The sequence below is a fragment of the Nycticebus coucang genome, chromosome 12 (assembly GCF_027406575.1).
Source record: "Nycticebus coucang isolate mNycCou1 chromosome 12, mNycCou1.pri, whole genome shotgun sequence".
Taxonomy (NCBI): domain Eukaryota; kingdom Metazoa; phylum Chordata; class Mammalia; order Primates; family Lorisidae; genus Nycticebus; species Nycticebus coucang.
The window spans coordinates 34871318-34884222 of NC_069791.1; the positions used below are offsets into that span (position 1 = coordinate 34871318).

Here is a 12905-nt window from a genome sequence, read left to right on the forward strand (position 1 = left end):
CTTTGTGCATATAAAGTGCCAGAGAGGGGTAGCAAGTCTGCATTTCCTGAGGAAGAAGCTGGCTTGGCATTTTCAAGAAATAGCCAGGAATCAATGTGTATATATGGAACTGAGAAAGGAAAAATATTAGAATTAGATTTCAAAGAAATAATAAGTAATCTAAAGCCATGCAGAATGTTGAGAAGAATTTTGCTTTTGCATTAAGTGGGATGGGAGCAGAGTGGAGAACTGGGAGCAGAGTGAATATGATGTAAGAGGAAGAATACTCCACATTTTAAGTGTGTGAACTTGCACCCAACTTTTAACCACTCTGCATCTGTTTCTTCATCTGTAAAATACTGAAAAGTGTTCTGCCTGAAGGATTGTTATGATGATTAAATAAGCAAAGCATTTAGCAAATGCTTCATATGGAGTCTCTATTTTAGACTCTGCCTCTGTGGCCCCTTCCACTCGGTTCTAGGAGAGGGAGTTTAGAATTAGCCCTGCTAATTTGTAGGAAGAAAAGGGTGACAGTTGATATAAAGCCTTGGTTAACACACATAATAGCTGGGATTTAAAATCTTTTTTTTATTGGTGTTTTATGATGTGGGTTAGAAGTCTCTGGAAGCAGAGACTCAGAGGGGCAGTCATAAATACGTACAGGTGCTAGTCTGCAGGGCCTCGATCCTTTAAACTCTCCCAGTGGATTTTTCTAGGTGTTTTTATCAAGGCAGACTCTGGATATGGTACCATCGTCAATTGCCCAATGCTTTAATGTCTTACTCCAGAACGTCTGCTGATTAATCTGTTTCCTATCTAATGTTTGAACGAGTTTCCTCAAGTCTGAACTATCTAAGGCTCTTCTATTTTAAAAGTTTGTCTTCTGTTTGTGCTTTCAGGGGCAAGGGGTACATCGAAGGTCTCCGCTTAATGATAGCTTCAAAATACCAGAAAAATGACAAAATATCACAGACGCCTCCTCCCCCGCCCCCCAAAAGATTAGCGAGGAAAGGGCTGATCGCGTTTGTTGGGCCTGGGGCGAAATTCGGAGCCCACGTGTGGAGGCGGGTGATGATCGGGCGGCGATCCGAAAGCCCCGGGGTGGGGAATCGTCCACCGGGTCTTTCCTAAGTCACCGAAGTCGCCTCCCATTTGCTAAGTGCATGTTTATTTACATGCAGTAAATGATAGTAAATGAACGAGCACTAGTGTAGGCCGGCCCCGAGCGGTGGGGGTTTTCCGCAGCTTCTCGGTGGAGACCCGACAGCGGTACGGCGGTGCAGCCTAATCTCCGGCCGTCCGGTCCCGCTCTGGGTCCGAAACTGCGGCTGCGGACCGGCCTGCGCCGAGAGGCGCGGGGCGGGCCGCCGCGTGGCCCCGCAGTCCCTCCTCCCCGCCGAGGCGCCGCCCAACCCGCTCCTCTGCCGCACGGCGCGGCCGGCGCCCTCCTCCTCGCGGCGGCGCTCGCAGCCTCTCCGTCTTCCCTCTTCCCACACCGCCCTCAGCCGCTCCCTCTGGTAAGCCGGTCCGAGGGGGAATCGAGCGCGGAACGCATCGATAGCTCTGCCCTCTGTGGCCGCCCGCCCCGAACTCATCGGTGTGCTCGGAGCTTGATTTTCCTAGGCGGCGGCCGCGGCGGTGGAGGCAGCAGCGGCGGCTGTGGTGGTGGCGGCTGTGGCGGCGGTGGCGGCTGCTCGGCCAGTACTCCCGGCCCCCGCCATTTCGGACCGGGAGCGAGCGCGGCGCAGGCTCTGAAGGCGGCGGCGGGGGCCAGAGACTCGGCGGCTCCCAGGTGCGGGAGAGAGGTACGGAACGGACCACCCCTCCCTGGGCCCCTGCCCGGGTCCCGACCCTCCTCTCCGGCGCCGGGCGGGGCCGACGGCGAGTGAATGAATTAGGGGTCCCGGGAGGGGTGGAAAGGGGGCGCGAGCACGGGGCCGCGGAGGGCGGGCGGGGTGGGGGGGTCCTCCGTGGGAGGCGCGGGGACGCGGCGACGCGGGTAGTGAGGAATGGGCGGTGCGGGGCTGAAGAGGGTGAGGCTGGAGGCGGCTGCCGCTTGTGTTGCTTCCTGGACGGGGAACTCCTTCCTCCTCCCCGAGAGCCACGGCTGGAGGCGGCAGGGGAGATACTCGCGGCCGGGCCGGCGGCTCCTCGGGGCGGTCGGGTGCGGTGGAGGTTACTCCCGCTGCGCTCCAGCCTCCCCTCCCCCTCTCCCGCACCTCTTCCTCCCTTCCCAGCACTCGGCTGCCTCGGTTCTGCCTTCTCTGCTGCATCTAGCATCTTTAGGACGGAGGTCTAAACTTCTCCCTCGAGCGCAGGCTGCACGGATAGTGGTTCTTTTTAGTGTGTAGGGGATGTGGGGGTAAGAAGGGAGGTCACGTTTTGGAAGAGCATGGGAGAGTACTTAGAGACCACTGTTCGAGGTTATTGTGTTTGGGAAAAAAATGCATCTGCCTCTGAGTTCCTGACTGCTCCCCTCCCCCATGTATGGGCTATGACATTGCTGTGGCCACAAAGGAGGAGGTGAGGTAGAGATGGTGGTGGAAGAACAGGTGGCCAACACCCTGCACGTAAAGCCTGTGACCTACACTGAAAAGGAAAAAGTTAATCCCACAAGGTCTGCTTTTGCTTGGTCAAGTTAAAACACACGAAGAAAACCCGCAGAGCAAAAACAAGGCTTTTTCTTTGGTAGTTGAGTGTGGACAGCAATAGCTAAAATAGTACTTGAAATTTAATTTGCCTGTTTTTGTCCTTTCCTCCCATCTCTACTGTACTGACCTTTTCCTTACAGATTTGTTCTCCACGCCAGGAGTTAGTACAATACAGCACTCACATGATTTTTTAAACCGGCTAACAAGAAGAATTAATTGTAGCAGTCCTCCAGCTAACTGCCTGAAATACTCTTAGGCATATGCATTTTCTAGCTGAAGTCCTAAGCTAGCCTTCTTAAATCAAAAGGCAGGATCAAAAACAAAGATATTTTCTAATTGTTACACAGTATGTATGTATATTTCTAGTAGGAAATCATTTAGAAGGAAATTAAACAGGGAAAAGGTATGTTTGTAATCCTCAGCTGGGAAATATCCATATAACTGGTGTCACTCTAAAGTGACTAACGTCGTCCAAAATGCTGACTTCTACTGTGATAGACTGTAGACATCAAATATTGTTGATATGAGTACTATTTACTTTGAGACTTCAGGCATCCACAACCATGCTTCCTTAGCTTGTAGATGGTAGAGTTAGCCTTATCACAAATAAAAATGAAAAAAATTTTTTTTCTTAAGAAAATTGCTGGGTTTTAGTCCCAGTTCCACTCCTTGCTAGCTTTTGCAACTTTGGATGAGAGGGTTTCTGGCCCGTGATCTTCATTCAGTAAGACTCCTTTGGAACCCAGTACTCTCTGGTGGATTTAAGCATCGAATGGTTTTAAAAATTCAATTCAAGGTGGGTTTTTTTTGGGGGGGGGGGGTGAGCAACCACTGCTTAAATAAATAGGCCAGAAGGTGTGTGTCTCTGAATTTAGACATACATATACAACTAAACTCTAATATAGTGTCTCTCCACACTATCTCTTAGGTTGGCACACTTTTTGGTCTTAATAAGAACCCCCTTCACATTCTTAAAAATTACTGAGGATCTTCAAAATCTTTGATTTCTGTGGGATCTATCAATATTTACCATATAAAATGAGAAATTAAAAATATTCATTTAAAAATAGAAATAAACATATTGGTAACGGGAATAACATTTTATGAAAAATAAGAGTTTTCGAAAATACAACCAAAAATTAGTGAGAAGAGTGGCACTTTTTCATACTTTAGCAAATCTCTTTAATTGTTTAGCTTAATAGAAGACATGGAATCTCATATCTGCAGCTGCATTCAATCTGTTGTGATCACACATCTGGAAAATTCTCCCATATACTTGTGAAAGAATGAGAGTCAAAAGGGTAGAGAACACCTTACTACTATTATGAAAATCATTTTGACCACTTGGGCCCCCCTCCCCCCAACCACAGATGAACCTGAAGGGTTCCCAGGCTGCATTTTGAGAACTATGCTCTTAGGTTCTCCAAACTTGCAGGGTGAGATGGGCAGGGAGGTAGAGGATACATTTTGAAATGATTCACATCTATCCCATTTTCTGTGACCTACATTTGGAATAAAGCCTGGAGGCAGATAGTTTGTAGTGGTTGTCACCTTGGCCCTCAGTAAGTGGTGCATAAGGATAGGTGGAACAGGAGGGCAGGGAGCTAGAGTATGACAGTCTGTGATACGACAGTTTTCTAACTTGTGTTCTTTGTGTGGGGATTCAGGAATAAGTTTAGAGTGTTACCATTTGAGAAACCAAATTATTATCATTTTTAATTTTGGTCTTCAGTCAATATGATGCTACGATACATGTATTATGTTTTTTACAATATACGCACGTTCATTACTGCCATTTATTCTGCATTGCACTATTTGTAATATATTACCTGAGGGAGAGAAGATGAATTTAAATATATTCATTTTATTTCAAAAAGTTTGAAACAGCTGACAAAAATATATCAGATTTTATTTTTTATCTTGTGCTTGTTAATTTTACAAGTTATCAATATTCATTGCACCTGTTGGGGAGATGATGTATGGAAAGAAAAGAATAAAAGTCACTTGGATTACTGAGTCACATTCACTTACATCTTTTCAATGTTTGAGGGTTTTTTGTGTTTTTGAGTCATGGTCTTGCTCTGTTGCTTGGGCTAGACTGCAGTGGTGTCATTATAGCTTGCTGCAGTCTCAAGCTCCTAAGCTCAAACAATTCTCTGCCTCAGCCTCCCAAGGAGCTGGGTCTATAGGTGCACATCACTATGCCTGGCTAATCTTTTTTTTTTTTTTTTTTTGTAGAGAGGTGTTATCACATGTTGCTCAGGCTGGTCTTGAACTCCTGTCCTCCAAGAATCCTCCCACCTTGGCCTTCCAAGGGGATGGGATTACAGGCATGAGCCATCACACCCAGCCTTTTAAGTTTTTTCTTACTAAAAGTAGTGTTCATCTCTGTTGTATTTAATTATATTTTTCTTGTACAAAAGTGCTGTTTTTTAGCTAATACAGGATTATATACTGTAATTGAACAAATCCCCTGAAGAGTTAATCCAGAGTTCTCAAAGTTCTCTTAGTTTTTACTTTTATTTTCCCCAGAGATGTTTTATAAATTAAAATGTCATTGCATTTTATGCTTCTGGTCTAAATTTTTATTTCTCCATAACAACAGTCCAGTCTTATTTGACACTTAACCCTTCACCCCCCACCTGATGAGTGTTGCTCCTTATACAGAAGAACTCTATGATAAGGTCTTTATAAAGATTTCTATGGCTATTGGCTCCAACAAAGACACTCTTAGCATATCTACTTCTAACTGTTAGAGGCCAGAGTTGACTAGGGATATTGAACTGATAGGAATGAGATAGCTGTCAGCAAGTTTTCTGTGGGTGTGTCTACAGGGTATAGAGAACTGTGGGAGACACTTGTACTGAGTGAAGTCATGATGTGATCCTTGGAGAGCCATCAGCTGCTACAGAATAGCAGCAGTCTGGCTGTTTAGCTAGAACAACCTGAACACAAGATAAAAAAAGTGTCTATGTAGTCTGTGTGCATTTTTCTTCAATGTTGATGAGAGAGTTTATAAATGAAGTATGTTTTATTACAATACACCTCTGTAGTCACCTGAAGTTTTTATCATAGAATTTTATAAGATATTTTGCAACAGTTTTCCACGTAAAGTTGAGTTTGTGTTAAAAGGTATTGATAATAGATTTGATAATTAATTGTCTGTATAATGCATATTCTAATTTACTCATGTTTTAATTATTATAAGGCCTGCTGAAAATGACTGAATATAAACTTGTGGTAGTTGGAGCTGGTGGCGTAGGCAAGAGTGCCTTGACGATACAGCTAATTCAGAATCACTTTGTGGATGAATATGATCCAACAATAGAGGTAAATATTGTTGCATGTTATGCATATTACTTGTGCAGGACCATCCTTTGGTAAAATCAAGGTTTCTCTGATGATTTTTGTGAGTACTTATTACAAGGTAATTATACTATAATTACCTATATACATATATATCTGAAATGTATATGGGTTTCAAGGCTTTCACTGAAGTTATATGTGATCATAAATATGGAAACCTTAGCTCGGGAGAATATCAAGGTCTATGGTATTCATTCACACTGTGTCAGTGTATGTGAATTTGGTTTGAAGTATATTTCAGAATTTTGTGAGAGGGTAGAAAAGTGAATTTGCATCTTACGTATACCTACAAGTCACTTTTTAATGTAACTTTTATTTTTATGGGTTTCTTGGCATTTTGATGGTAGATTGAATTATACTGGTGAGATGTACTTGATGTTTGTTTTTTTTTTTTTAAACTTACTATTATTTTCCCACTCAACATTAAAGTAGTAGAGAACCTATAGCTACCTGATGCATTTTTAAAAGCTCATTCTTTGCCTAACATGTGATGTGTAAAAGTATCACTACCAGTCCTTACCTTTTCATTCCTTTTTTAATTTACTCAAGGAAATATTAGGATTTTTTAAAATTATAATTTGATTAATTAGCTCTTGAGAATTATTTTCAAACTCTTCTTAGTTTTATGAAAACTTACCAAAGTCCAAGAGCAAAATGAGAGGTAAAGACCTAGAACAGACCTTAAGAAGTCAGGTAGTAGTATTTCCTACTGCCTTCTGGCAGCACTAGACTCAAATTATCCCAAGCAGATAAGGATTTATTTAATCCCAGAGACTTGTTGCAGGATGGGATATTCCATAACTGTCCTTGTCAACTCATTTTTAGAACATAATTATTAGTGTATTTTATGCATAGTCTGAATCTTCATGTTAAATTTAACATCAGTGGTGATGGAAATAGTATATCACCTTATCTTTGCAATAGCCTTATTTTGTTAGATTATTTCTTAGGCTTATGTACCCCACGTTAAGCAGTTCTAATCTATTAGGTTTTATTCTCAATTTAATGTACCAATTTTTAAAAATCAATTCTGAAACTTTTCCCAAAAGTTTTTCCAAGTCCCAAGTCGTGGAATATAAAGCAGGTCTAAATGCACTATTAAGGTAGTGTGCTCTGTAATGTCTTAGAAGAAACACACTGATCTGAGGTGGATTCTGAGGGCATTGGTGTCCTTGGAAGGATATTCATTGTGATTTGGAACTTTGGGGATTGATCAGATTACTGTTCGGAAGGAAATGTCAAATATTTCTGCTCCCAGAAAATGGGAAATAATGCTTGTTTACAAAGATTTGATTTAAAAATGGAAGCAACTTTTATTTGGCTTCCAAGTTTAAGAATTTGCTTTAGTAAAAAAGAGCAGATTAATTGAAGTGGACTGCCTATATAATTATCTGTGTGTATTTACTTTTGGCAAGTCACTTCAATACTATGTTATAGTTAGTTCTGTTTTGTTCTTTGAGGAGGATTGAGGGGTTCACCCTTTTTAATCTATATTCCAAACTCAGGGTTACTTGGTGTACTCTACCATTTAAATTAGATGTAAAAAGAAATTTTAATAGAATTTAGGATAAGCATGAAAGTTTTTCTGGGATTTTGGAAGATTATTTTAGCAGAAAAGCCCTCCATCTTCCTTGAAAACCTGAGAAATTCTGTTACACCGTGTTTCCTATCAGAGGTCAGGAATGCAAATAGCATGACATCATGAATGTGCTAAAATAGATTAGGAAATACTTAACTCAAAATTGTTAAAATGCAGTATAAACCTTGTGAAAAAATAAAGCTAGTAGTTAATTCTTTATTTGGGAGGTAAAGTTTATAAACTTAAATCCCATAACTCTGATTATGATTTCTGCCAAACCAGAAGACTTGACTCTAGGAAGCATTGATTACTTGTGAACTTTGCAACTGTCACTCTTGTCACATAGTTTAGCAACCTGGGAAATGGTATGAGACCATCTCTTATCTCCTATGTTAAATGAGGAGAACTGACACATTAAGTTCTTGGTGTAGTTCGTGTATAAGAAAAGCAAGAGAACTTAGTAGTTTAATGTAACAATTGCTTGAATAAAAACGCTGACTCCATGTTACAAAAAATTAAGAAGGAGGGTGGGAGATTTCACTGCTGCTGTTAGGTTTTGTTTGGTGAATAATGTAGGTCAGAGAGAAAATTAGAGAGGACATAGACTTTGCACATTTGGAATTCTCATTAGTTTTCCTACCCCCTTTTTTTTTTTTTGAGACAGTCTCTCACTATGTCACCTTTGGTAGAGTACTGTGGCATCCCACCTCACAGCAACCTCAAACTCCTGGACTTAAGCAATTCTCTTGCCTCAGCCTCCCAAGTACCTGGGAATACAGGTGCCCGCCACAGCACCTGGCTATTTTTTGTTGCAGTTATCATTGTTGTTTAGCTGGCCCCGGCTGGGCTAGAACCCCCCTAGCCTTGGTGTATGTGGCTGGTGCCGTAACCACTGTGCTACCTACGGGTGCCAAGCCAGTTTTCCTACTTTTTTTAATGGAAAGAATTTAAAATTTTTTTAGTCCAGTATACTATATTTTTTAGTGGTTTAGAATTTGCAAATATTTACACTACGAGGTAAAGAGGGTGGTCATTTTTTAAATTTTTATTGATGATAGTCTCTGAGAGCTTCTAACTTCCTAAGGATACCTAGTTAGAAAGTGGTAGGATTTGAAGTTAAATTTTCTGAGACCAAGTTAAGTGAGATTTCTACTATATCCTTGTATAACTTTTAAAAAGTTACACAACAGTACAGTATAACAGTCTTTCAAGCTAAGAAGATACTTATTAATGGAGAATGATTCAGATTTATCAATATGCCAAAATTTGAAATTAGCCTATCTAATGGCAATTTAATGGCAGAGATATGATAGAGGTAGGTATATGTTACATAGATGGAGCATGTTTTTGTTTGAGGCTGTATATGTGATAGTCACTTTTACTCTAAAAGATTTTATCTTTTATAAAGTCCACCAAAACAGACCATTGCTACCTTTGTGGAATTCAGGTTATTAGTCTCTCTAGTAGGGCAGGGTTACTAAAAACTGAAGCCCCCAAATATGATACTTGGCTAGAAATAAATGCTTTTATAGTTTAGAGATCACTTGTTATCAGAACATTTCCTCTGAAATTTCTTTTCCAAGGTAAAATATGGTGGAGAATCTTCTCTTAAGAAATATATATATGTAGTTATAAACATAGAGATCAGAACAATCAGTAAATATATATTGAGTATCTGCAGTATATAATATCTAGTAAAAATTAGTACAGCAAGAAGTATTTTCCACAAGCTCTAATTATTTACATCTGCATGCTTTTGTTGTGACACTAGACTTACTTCAGTTCAAATATTATTTATGCCCTTCTTTGATGGAGTAGTTTCTTCCTCAGTAAGGAAGAGTAGATTAATAATTAGATTGATTTATTTCATCTTCTGTGCTCCGACCTATATTTATTTACAAAGGTTTATTAGTTTCTCCATTTCTTATATTTTCACGTGTTAATTATGAAATTTATTTTACTTACATAATGCATTATGTAGATTATGGAGAGAAATTTTATAGTATGAAATCATTGTTGAAGAGTGGTGTAAGAAAAGCCTTATGTAATGTTGTAAGCTGTTAGTTTTCTGATTTTATATAAATATATATTATCGGCTATCAATGAGGAGTGATAACTACTCCAGTGTTGTATTAAAACATTGTTTGAAATAGGATATGCACTGCAATTTTGTTAATGTAGTTCTCTTTAAGACTGTGGCTAGCTCTTCCCCTTTTGTGAGCGCCCTCTACTGGTGAATTTATTTGTCGTTATAAATAATGAAATCCTAAATTTGGATGTTTTTCCTAGGTAAACTGTCCTTATCATCAATTTATAAATAACCCAGTTTTATTTCAACGTCTTTTTTACTGATTTTTTTTAAAGTTTGAAATACCAGTTTACTCTACTAATGTTGGTACAGAGATTACTGTGTAGATAGGCCTAACTAAGTAAGTAAATGAGTATATTTAAGAAAGGAAATGAAGCAATGTAAGAGAAAATAGTGTTCACTGTTAAGACTTAATGAGTTTACTTTGACTGAGAGACTAAGAAGTAGCAGTACGGCGCTATGAATTTCTTTGCATGAACTTAGGGGCCACTTTACAGAGACCAAAAGTGTGGTGGTATGTTACCGGAGGTGTTAGGAAGGGTATATTCAAAAGTGGCAAATTGTGTAAGCTCACATTTTGTAGATTTTTTTATAGGACTGTAGAAGAGTTGTGGAGCACCTGATTTTTAGAATAAACTAACACAAAACTCAGGCACAGTATTTAGGTCAATTTAAGAATAAGTATTTAGACCTGAATGTTAAAACTTATTAGACATGTTTTCTTTTCCCTTGGGTTTTTATAAATACAAAGCTTTAAAAACATACAAATGGAAGTGAGTAATGGAAACACTGAGAGGAAAAATGTTTTTATGATTTGTCATAGGTTCTGGTTTTAACAATACAACTAATTCCTTCGTGCCCCAAATTATATTCAGTGCCCACTTGGTACCATGCAATCTTCCTAGGGGCTGCAGCTACACTGAGGAGCAAAATAGACCAGTCACTGCCTTTGTGGAGCTTGTTAGTCTTAGGTATACAGTTTCCCTTGGTATCCATAGGAAATTGGTTCCAGGACCTCCTGCAGGTACCAGAATCTGCAAATATACAAGCTCTTGCTATAAAATGGTGTATTTGTGTATGAGCTTTGCATCTCTTCCCATATACTTTAAAGTTTAACTATCACCTAACACAGTGCCTACACCTCATTTCGTTTCCGTGGAATCAATGAAGTACTTACATGCTGCACATTTGAGTTTTGCTTTTGAAACCTTGTGGAATTTTTTTTCTCCCAAATATCTTCTGTCCACAGTTGAATCTACAGATGCAGAACCCACAGATACGAAGGGCTGATTGTGTTTGGAAGTAGTGTTTCTAGTCAGTGATGCTAATTATGTGTGACTTAATATAGAAGCTTTATACTTCAGGAGAGCATTACGTTTCTTGCATCTCTTTATTATCTCATAATCCCTAGCTTAATGGAACAGTTACAGCATTGTGATCTTAACATAATAAAATTAGTACAGATAGGTAGGATTAAGGAGGGACATAGCAACTACTTCAGATAATTTTTTCAACAACTTATTTTGAAAAGTGGTAAAAAATAATACAATGCCTGTTTATCCCTAAACTAGATTTAGTAATTAAGGTTTTGCCGTGTTTGCTTTCTCTACCTCTGTATTTGTATGTATATATGATTATATGTATAGATACACATAAACATATCCATGAATGCATATTCTTTATCTTTGCTGAACATTGAGAATGAGTTGCACATACTATGACCCTTCACTTTTAAACTTCTACCTTTTTTTTTTTTTTGAGACAGAGTCTCAAGCTGTTGTCCTTGGTAGAGTGCTATGGCATCACAGCTCACAGCAACCTCAAGTGGTTCTCAACCTGTGGGTTGTGACCCCCTTGTAACCATGAAAATACATCCTGCATATCAGATACTTACATTACAAATTATAACAGTAGCAAAATTACAGTTATGAAGTAGCAATGAAAATAATTTTATGGTTGGGGGTCACCACAACATGAGGAACTGTATAAAGGGTCACAGCATTAGGAGGCATTAGGAAGGTTGAGAGCCACTGGCTTAATCGATTTTCTTGCCTCAGCCTCTCAAGTAGCTGGGACTACAGGCGCCCACCACAATGCCCAGCTATTTTTTTGTTGAGGTTGCCATTGTTGTTTTAGCTGGCCCAGGCTGGGTTCAAACCCACCAGCCTTGGTGTATGTGGCCAGCGCCCTACCCACTGAGCTACATGTGCTGCCATAAATTTCTACCTTCTAAGACTGAGGTCTGCAAACTCTGGCCTGCTGGCTGGTTTATTAATACCAAATACTGCCTGCTGTTTCTTCATTAAGTTTTATTGGAGCACAGCCATCTTCATGTGTGGGTGCTTTCACTCTTCAATGGCAGAGCTAAGCAGTTACAACCAAAAAGACCAAAATCCTAAAATATTTATTACCATTCGGCTCATTTTAGAAAAAGTTTGCCAATCTTATGTTACAACAAGAATACTTCCTCATTTAGCTATAGTGCAATGATGTAATTTAGGAAATTCAACCTTGATAGTGTATAGTTCATATTCACATTTTATCAGTTTCAAGAATATCCTTTTGACAGTTATTTTGTGTGTGTGATCCAGTTGAAAAATTAGTTGTTATGTCTCTAAGTCTCTTTAATGTAGTGTCTCAACTTTTCTTCATCTTGTATGACAGTGGCACTTTTTGAGACTGGGTCTTACTCTGTTGCCTGAGCTAGAATGCAATAGCATCATCACAGCTCACTGCAACCTCAGACTCCTGGGTTGTAGCAGCCCTTCTGCCTTGGCCGGGCCAATTGTTTTATGGAATCTGTTTTAGGTTTTTCTGATTGTTTTCTTATGATAAGATTCAGGTTAAACAGGGCAGGAATGCTACAGAAGTGATATTATATCTTCCCCATTGCATCACAACAGGAGGCTCACAATGAGGCTGGCTTGTCCTATTTTTGATATAGCTAATGGAATCCCTTGAAGCTGGCTTCTCTATCCTTTTGACATGTCCTCATTAATTTAAGGCCTCTTTGTGTTCTGGGTTTACCTTGTTTTTTTCCCTGTCCCTATACTGGATTCAGCCTTTTGTTCAAGGAGCCCTAGTTCCTTTTAATGGGTAATGGTGTTTAGAAATCAATATCTGGATATTGGGTATGTTTATTATAACTGGGGTATCACAGCTTCTAGACAGTTTTCTTTTTTTTTCCTTTTCTCTCTTTTTTTTTTGGTGACAGAGTCTCATTCTGGTGCCCTGACTAGAG

The 12905-nt window shown here is 39.7% G+C and overlaps 1 protein-coding gene across 4 annotated transcripts in view; it reads left to right on the forward strand.

Annotated features, from left to right (window-relative positions):
* The first annotated feature begins 1518 nt into the window (after positions 1-1518).
* KRAS (KRAS proto-oncogene, GTPase) overlaps positions 1519-12905 on the forward strand; it is a 43102-nt gene continuing 31715 nt past the window's right edge. Inside the window, exons 1-2 of one of the 4 annotated variants that reach the window (XM_053554367.1) lie at positions 1519-1784; positions 5839-5960. In XM_053554367.1, the coding sequence (XP_053410342.1) occupies positions 5850-5960 (111 nt within the window). In that variant the 5' untranslated portion in view covers positions 1519-1784; positions 5839-5849. The remainder of the gene's footprint in view (positions 1785-5838; positions 5961-12905) is intronic. The other 3 variants (XM_053554363.1, XM_053554365.1, XM_053554366.1) reach the window with 3 other exon arrangements.